General features: G+C 53.0%; 1 protein-coding gene across 1 annotated transcript; it reads left to right on the top strand.

Moving 5' to 3' along the window:
• Positions 1-210: 210 nt before the first annotated feature.
• Positions 211-7,725, top strand: BDZ83DRAFT_564796 (beta-ketoacyl synthase domain-containing protein; the record flags this gene model as incomplete). The annotated part of the gene is made up of 11 exons (XM_060503682.1): positions 211-381; positions 448-504; positions 563-650; positions 700-765; positions 819-1,021; positions 1,074-1,314; positions 1,371-1,720; positions 1,778-3,276; positions 3,331-6,233; positions 6,281-6,900; positions 6,955-7,725. The coding sequence occupies 11 exons, from the start codon at positions 211-213 to the stop codon at positions 7,723-7,725; spliced, it is 6,969 nt and encodes a 2,322-aa protein (XP_060371523.1).
• Between the last annotated feature and the right edge of the window lie 769 nt (positions 7,726-8,494).

Raw genomic sequence — 8,494 nt, forward strand, 5'->3', positions numbered from 1 at the left:
TCCCATTCCATCCTGTTTTCCAGCCGATTGATACCCTTTCCTTCTTCTGTACTCATCGACCCAGTAACAAAGAAGACCAGATCCTGTTGTCTGAGCTGCCCTCGTACAGTCAGATCCTTTTCGCCTTTGCGTTTCCCTTCCTCACCTCGTCTGTCAATACTTCCCACTGAAGACAACACTTTGGTTGCAAAGTTCGTCGAGGCGGGCAGGATGGAAGACATTGCTATCGTCGGCATAGCCTGCCGCTTCCCCGGCAATGCGACATCTCCGGAGAAGCTGTGGGAGATGTTGGTTGCGAAGGAGTCGGCGTGGTCAGAATTTCCCAAGGATCGTCTCAACATCGATGGCTACTATCATCCAAGCGGTGATCGTCAAGGCAGCGTGCGTCTTCATATCACCTTGTCCAGATTATTTCAATATATTTTCAGACTGACCTGATACACACAGATTTCGTTCCGAGGAGCTCATTTCATCAAGGATGATGTTGCAGCCTTTGATGCGTCGGTGAGTCGCCATCAGCGACCTCCGGATGTGGAATATCACCCGTTCTGACTCTCTTTAGTTCTTCTCCATCATGGCAGAGGACGCCAAGGCTATTGATCCTCAGCAGCGATTCCTGCTGGAGGTTTCCTACGAAGCACTTGAGAATGGTGCGTTGGTCCTCAACCTCTCGAATGATTCCGTGCTGATCTGAGATAGCTGGTCTTCGCATGGAAGACCTAAGAGGCAGCCCGACAGCTGTCTATGTGGGTTCGTTTGTAAAAGGTTTGTCATTATCTCGCTTCTCTCTCCCACCTTGCCGTACTAATTACCTCTAGATTATGAACAAATCTGCCTCAGAGATATGGACTGGCAGCCCCAGTATGCCGCCACAGGCACTGGAAATGCCATCATGTCAAACCGCGTGTCTTACACGTACGACTTCAAGGGGCCTAGTATGACGATCGATACTGGCTGTAGTGGAAGTCTTGTTGCAGTTCACCTCGCCGCCCAAGCTCTCCGAGCTGGCGACTGTTCAATGGTATGAATCCTCCATCACGGTTATCTTGGAGTTCGCAGGCTAACTTCTCAAGGCCCTCGCTGCCGGTGCTGGTCTTATCTTCACACCCAACACAATGATGCCCATGACTGCACTCAACTTTCTCAGCCCAGACGGTAAATGTTTCGCCTTCGACTCTCGTGCCAATGGCTACGGTCGCGGGGAAGGTATCGGCTTCGTTGTCTTGAAGAAGCTCTCGGATGCCGTCCGAGACAATGATACCATTCGAGCTGTCATTCGTGGCACTCACGTAAACCAAGACGGCCTGACCACAGGTGAGTATCCCACGTTGCGAGGGAACTGGGTGACAAGATTCTGACGGTTTTACAAGGCATCACTCTTCCGAGCAAGGAGGCCCAGGTGGCCAACATCCGATCCCTCTACTCCAAGCACGACCTGGACATGAATCAGACGGCTTTTGTCGAGTGTCACGGGACTGGAACCCAGGCTGGTGACTTCCGAGAGTTGAAGGCCATCTCTGAGACTCTGAGTGACGGAAGGTTGATCGAGAACCCAGTGTTTGTAGGCTCTGTGAAGACCAACATTGGTCATCTTGAGGGAGCTGCCGGGGTTGCTGGCCTGATTAAAGGTGTTCTCACTACCGAAAAGGGCCAGATACCCCCAAACATCAACTTCGAGCAAGGGAACCCCAACATCGACTTTGAGAACTGGAAAGTGAAGGTAATATTTTGTCCTCCCATATATGTTGCTTCTAATGCATGCTGATGAGTATTGCAGGTTCCCACGGATCTGGTTAAGTGGCCTATCCAAGGTGGTCGAAGAATTAGCGTCAACTGCTTTGGCTTTGGTGGAACCAACGCCCATGCCGTCCTCGATGAGCCAGCCGAGTATTTTGCCTCGCGCGGCATCTGCGCCAACCACAATTCTGTGGTCGACAACAGCCAGTCAAACGAAGACAACAGAAACAATGCGAAGAAGGGAGTCTTTTCAACTCCTCAGCTCTTTGTATTCTCTTCGAACGAGCGCAAGGGCGTATCTCGCTTAATGGAAACGCACCTTGACCACGTTGAGAAGCTCGCAGATGCTGATCAGAGAGGCGCCGATAACTATGCATACACCCTGGGATGTCGCCGCTCGGTGATGGAGTGGAAAGGATTTGCTGTGGTCAGTTCTTTTGCCGATCTCATCGCGAAGTTGATGGCCAGAGATGAGTCTAGCTTTCTTCGAAGTAACCGTGATTCGAAGCTCAAGCTCGGCTTCGTCTTTTGTGGTCAGGGTGCGCAATGGGCTGAGATGGGACGCGAGCTCATGTGCTTTGAAGTTTTCCGAAAAAGCCTTGATGCGGCGACCCAGTATCTCAAGACGATCGATAACGAGTTCGACCTCACCGAAGAGGTCATGCAGCCCCGGCCAAAGTCGCGCATTCAAGAGCCTCAGATTTCGCAGCCGGCAACAACAGCAATTCAGGTGGCGCTGGTCGACTTGCTGCGGTCATGCAACATCACTCCCAGCAGCGTCGTTGGTCACTCATCAGGAGAAATTGCAGCTGCGTACGCGTGTGATGCCATCACTAGCGAAGCGGCTTGGGCATTGGCATACCGCCGTGGCCAGAGCGCTGCACTTCTCAAGACGTATGCGCCGTTTCTTCAAGGAGCCATGTGTGCCGTCAGGATGACTTGCTACGAAGTCCAAGCTTACCTCAAGAGTCGACAGAATCCTGGCGATCTGGAGATTGCTTGTATCAACAGTCCAAACTCGATTACAGTCTCTGGCGAGCTGGAGGATATTCTACACATGCGAGATGAACTCAAGTCGCGTCGGGTTCTTTGCAAGGTACTTGATGTGGACATCGCCTACCACTCGAGACAGATGAACATGGTTCAGGAGGACTATCTGGAGCGCATCAAGTCAATCCGACCAAAGGACACCACTGGCAACATCCCTTTCTTTTCGTCCGTACGGGGTAGAGTGTATCCGCATGCTCTCCTCGGGAAATTCTACTGGGCTGAGAACCTAGTTTCGCCGGTGCAATTCGTTTCCGCAGTCAAGGCTATGATGGATTCTCAGAACAGACCGGATTTCTTGATCGAGTTGAGTCCTCACGCGACGCTAGCATCGGCGCTCTCTGAGATTATGGCCGAACATAACCCTAGCAGCCAGCCGAGATATCTGTCGCTCATGCAGCGCGAAAAGGTTTCCGCAACCACAACGCTTCAGGCGATTGGAGAGCTTTGGGCTCGCGGCTATCCTGTTGATATGCTTCAGGTCATATCCAAGTAAGCAAGCCTTTTCTTTACACTTTGTCTACGTTACTCACAACGATTTACTAGGGGCTCTGATAATCCTACGTTCAAGACGCTTGTTGATCTACCATCATATCCCTGGAACCATTCCAAGACCTTCTGGCACGAGTCACACACCTGTACAGAGCATCGCTTCCGGAACTTTGGCCGCCAAGATCTCATCGGATCGCCGTCCCCAGATGCCACCACCTTTGAGCCGCGCTGGAGAGGTTTCTTACGCATCTCTGAGAACCCTTGGATCCAGGATCATCGAGTTCAAAAGACGATCGTGTACCCCGCAGCAGGCATGGTCACCATGGCTCTCGAAGCCGTGAGCCAGCTTTCTCATGGCATGACGGACGTTTTGGGGTTCCATTTGACCGATCTGACAATCGAGAGAGCCATGATCATTCCTTCTACGGCTTACGGTCTCGAGTACTCGCTCAACTTGAAGCAGTGCTCTGCCAACTTGGAGGCTGAACCAGTGTGGGAGTTCTCTATCTACTCAAAGCAAGAAAATGGCCCTTGGATTCGACATGCGGACGGATGCATTAGGATTCGACAAAAGGCTGGGGGTATTCCGTCATCCACTACCAGGAACGAGGCCATGTTCAAAGAGGTCCAAAGTCAATGCACCACGACTATGCCTCCACGACAGCTATATGAGATCCTGGATATCGTCGGCCTCAACTACGGGCCTTGTTTCCAAAACGTCGCGTCCATATCTACTCACCAGAACGCCTGTATCAGCAAGATTCGCATCCCCGATACGAAGTCAAAGATGCCAGCAAATTTTGAGTATCCTCACGTTATTCATCCTGCCACGCTGGATGCCATGTTTCAGACTCTCTTCGCAATCGATAGCAAGCCGATGGTTCCTTCGTCTATCGAAAGCATCTTTGTCTCTGCGAACATACCCCATGGCGCCGGCTCCGAGTTCACCGGATTTGCAACGGCCGAGAGACACGGCCTTCGTGACGCCACTGGTTCTATCGTAATGGTGGTTGATGTCAGTGATTGGGAGACACCGTCCATCGTTGTTGAAGGCTTGCACTTCACTGCATTGTCGGCACCCTCAGTCGAGGACGGCGGCTTCATTCCTAATCATCGCAATCTCTGTTCCAATATCGTATGGAAAGAGGACTATACCACGACAATGTACGCAGACTTCACTCACATGCTAGAGCTGATGGCACACAAGTACCCATCTCTGTCTGTTCTTCATTGTGGTGGAGATGAGCAGATGGCTCGACATGTTCTGGAGACGCTCTTGGACGGTGACAGGCTACTTTTGTCCCGCTTCACTATCACCGATGCCGCTACGCTGTCTGTCACGCAGAAGATCTTTGAGAAATCACCGGCTGTCAAAGTTTTGGAGCACCGTGATTGGGAATCTGTCAAGGGACATTCTGCTCGCTATAACCTCATCATCGCGAGCAGGAACTCAAGCGTCGATATGATCGAAGCAAGTCAACTCCTGCTGCACGATGGGCTTTTGCTCAATGAGGTCTCGCCGCCAATGACCCCGACCACCACCGACTCAATGTCCGGATTTCAGCAGCTTTCAGACGAGCTTGCGTCGCTCCAGGTTTCTTTCGAGCCCAATTCGGACGAAGTCATTCGCTGCGACATGCTGGACCAGCATTTTGAGGTTCATCTCTTTGCCGACGCATTGAACCCTGTTTCGTCACCCGAAGTCGTCCTTGTCTTGCCCGACACAGCCGACGCAGCCATCAATGGCTTTGTCATGTCTTTCAGCGACCTCTTGTCCGACAAAGGGTTCAAAGTGAGCGCCGGACTCTTGCACGAAGTCGACTCTGCTGGCAAGATCTGCATCGCGCTTCTCGAAGCGTGCGAGTCGTTTGTATATAGTTGGACGACAGAGCAATTCAGTGGCTTCCACAATCTTCAAAACACAGCCAAGAGCCTCTTGTGGATTACCCGTGGAGCAAACAGACGCCCGACCATTCCTCAGAACGCTTCTATCATTGCGCTCGCACGCACCATTCTGTCCGAGGATCCGCAAAAGACGATTGTCACTCTCGACTTGGCCGAGGCCACTCAACTTACTTCGTCTACCCTGCCCAAGACTGTGTGGTCTGTCCTTGCTTCAATATTGACCGGATCAGTCGAGGTGGAGTTTGCGGAAGAAGGAGGCGATCTGTACATTCCCAGACTGATGCCCCAGGAGGAGCTCAACAGGATGATCGAAAACGAGTCTCACATCGAGATTTTCCAAAAGCCTATCTTTGATCATTCAACAAGCAAGGGCAGTTACAAGATGGCAATTTATCAGCCGGGGATTTCGAATGACAACTTCCACTTCGTCAAGACCTCGTATCCTACAAAGCTTGGTCCTCAAGAAGTCGAGATTCAGACTCTCAGTGCGGCCTTGCATATCTCCGATCTTCACACCGCCATGGGACGTACGGAAGATGATATTCTGGGCATCGACGTCATGGGGATCGTGAGCAAAGTCGGTCGCGATGTAAGGGATATTCGCTGCGGAGAACAGGTCGTGGCCCTTGTCCCGGGCGCTTTCAAGACGGTTCACCGAGTCGACCAGGGCTTCGTCAAGCCCGCGCCGCCGCCGTTCGAATGCTGCCAATACACTCCAAGTGCTCTTATTGCTGCCTTTTATGCAATTTTAGGCGTCGGTAAACTTTCAAAGAAGAAGACGTTGCTGGTCCACGCGGGGGCAAGTTCTTACGGTCAAGCTGCAATTCGCATTGCAACCCTGATCGGTGCCGAGGTTTTTGCGACGGTCCTGGGAAGCGACTCTGATGCTCAACGTGCAACTCTCGTCAAAGCTCACTCGATTCCGAACGATCATATCTTCGATGCGAACGAAGAGTCTTTCGTCGCCGATGTTCTCCGATTCGGAAAGGTTAACATTGTCTACAACCCCACCCAGGAGCACACTGCCGTCAATTTCAAATGTGTCAAGTCATGTAAGTCGTCAAGTATCCTCACCTGGTGCGAAGCTAACATCATACAGCTGGCTGCGTTTTCCAGCTCTCCGACAGAATGCGCAAGCCTGTTAGAGGCCCCGTAGCTACTTCCACGATGTTCATGCGTTTCGACGTCGCCACCATCATGAAGGATGACCCTGACCTCATCAAGGAGTTCTTCACCATGGTAGACCAATTTGCCTTCGACTACTTGCGCAAGAGCTCGAGCCTTCAGTGCCAGCCGGTCCACCGCTTCCCCATGTCCAACTTTGAAGGAGCCTTCAAGCAGATCGACAAAACCCCTTACCACGGACTTGTCACCATGACAGCCAACCGCGATACCCTCGTTCCTGTGGCCACAGTGACGCAAATCAAGCCTCTTGCCGATGTCATCGACCCGAAAGGCACCTACGTTCTCGCTGGCGGTCTTGGAGGCTTAGGAAGGAGCATCGCGAAGCTACTTGCCGACAATGGTGCGAAGAAGCTGGTGTTCTTGTCAAGATCGAGTGGTAATCAGGATGCCCAGGAATTCCTTCATTGTCTCAGCAAGTCCGGCGTCCAAGCAACGGCAGTTGCGGTGGACATTACAGATCTTCAGGCACTCAAGGCACTCGCACCGACTCTTGGCAAGATTGCTGGTGTTGTTCAGTGCGCTGCGGTCATTCAGGTCAGGATCCTCACGCCTTTGCCTCGTATTTGACCATAGACTAACAGACAGCAGGATGCTCTGTTCGAGAAGATGAGCTTTGCCGACTGGCACACCGCCTTCGCTCCTAAGGCAGTCGGTGCCATGAACCTCGCAGACGTCTTCGGCCGAAACCCCGAGCCCGGCGCCTCGACCCCGGCTACCGCCCCTTGGTTCCTCTTCCTCTCGAGTGCCTCAGGAATAATCGGCAACCGGGGCCAAGCGAACTACGCGGCGGCCAACGCCGTTCAAGACGCCCTCGCCCAGGCTCTCCCTCGCTCCGTCTCCCTGGCTCTCGGTCCCGTCCTCCAGGCCGGGATGCTGGTGGAGGACGAGGAGACCCTGGGGAAGCTACGCGGTGCTGGGTTCTACGGAATCCGGCACCAGGACTTCCTGACGATGGTGGAACGGGCCATCACGGGGGAGGTCACCCCCGGCGTTCAGACGAATCCGCAAATCGTCTCGGGCGTCGGCACCGGTGGCCTCATTCGCCAAAACGACCCCGGCGACCCCTTTTGGTCGCGCACGGCGCTCTATTCATATATGAATTTGGTCGACGTGCCGATCTACTCCCCGGAGGAGGGTCGTGATGATGATGGCGGTGTCTCCGGCGGTGGCGGCGAAGCTGACGTCAAGAAGATGCTCGCCGTGTGCTCCGGGGCGCAGGCGGCCGCGGTCATCATCTGCACCGGTCTGGTGCAGTTGATGGCCAAGGCCATGTCTCTCCTCCCGGAGGAGATTGATCCGGAGCGGGCGCCCAGCGCGTACGGCGTCGACTCCCTTGTTGCTGTAGGTGTTCGGAACTAGATTTTCCGCAATGCCGGGGGAGTCGATGTCTCCGTTTTTGAGATCCTCGGGGAGACGTCCGTTCGGGGCTTGGCTGGTGTCGTTGCCAGCAGGGGCAAGTGGTGATGGGGAAGGAGGGGGGAGGAGGGCAAGTTCCCCAAGAGGAACGGAGTGTGTGGCGGTCCGCGCAAGACGAAAAGGACCAGAGTGAGATGGCCCAATCCAGTTGTAAAATGGGGTTGTCATTTTCAGTGTGTGTGTATGGGAGGATACAAATGGGCGGAATGGTTTGCTTTTGTGGAGGGGACCGGATAGACCAACCCTTTAGAGTTCTCTGGGCCGGCTTCTCGTTTTTAGTCAACAACTGACTGTTCTGTATTCATGCAAGATCTCGGCGGAAAGTGACTATGCCCTTAATTTGCAAAGGGACCACAATGAGAGGAAATTGCCAAGTGCTTGTAGCAAACAGTAGTCCCATCCTGGCTGCTGGAAACGAGCCAAGAGTGCCCTGGTATCAAAGAGCGGGCGAGGCATGAGGCGGTGATGAATGAGTATCTCGAGTAAATCTCTTCTCCTACCTTCCATTGCATCGAACATTCATTAGAGTACCAAGGATAGGTGGTTAAGGCATCTTAAGGCGGTAGTGTGGCAAAAACAATCCAAGCCACAGCTTGTTGACAATACCCTACACGTTGGCTGCAGTTTATGTTGCCCTGGTTTAGGAGCGGCGGTAAAGTGTCCTTTGATGTAAGCGAATGAATTTACGTTGTGTCTCGCGAGACACAATCAT

This window comes from Colletotrichum acutatum (genome assembly GCF_030867785.1).
Source record: "Colletotrichum acutatum strain CBS 112980 chromosome Unknown BDZ83scaffold_2, whole genome shotgun sequence".
Taxonomy (NCBI): Eukaryota; Fungi; Ascomycota; class Sordariomycetes; order Glomerellales; family Glomerellaceae; genus Colletotrichum; species Colletotrichum acutatum.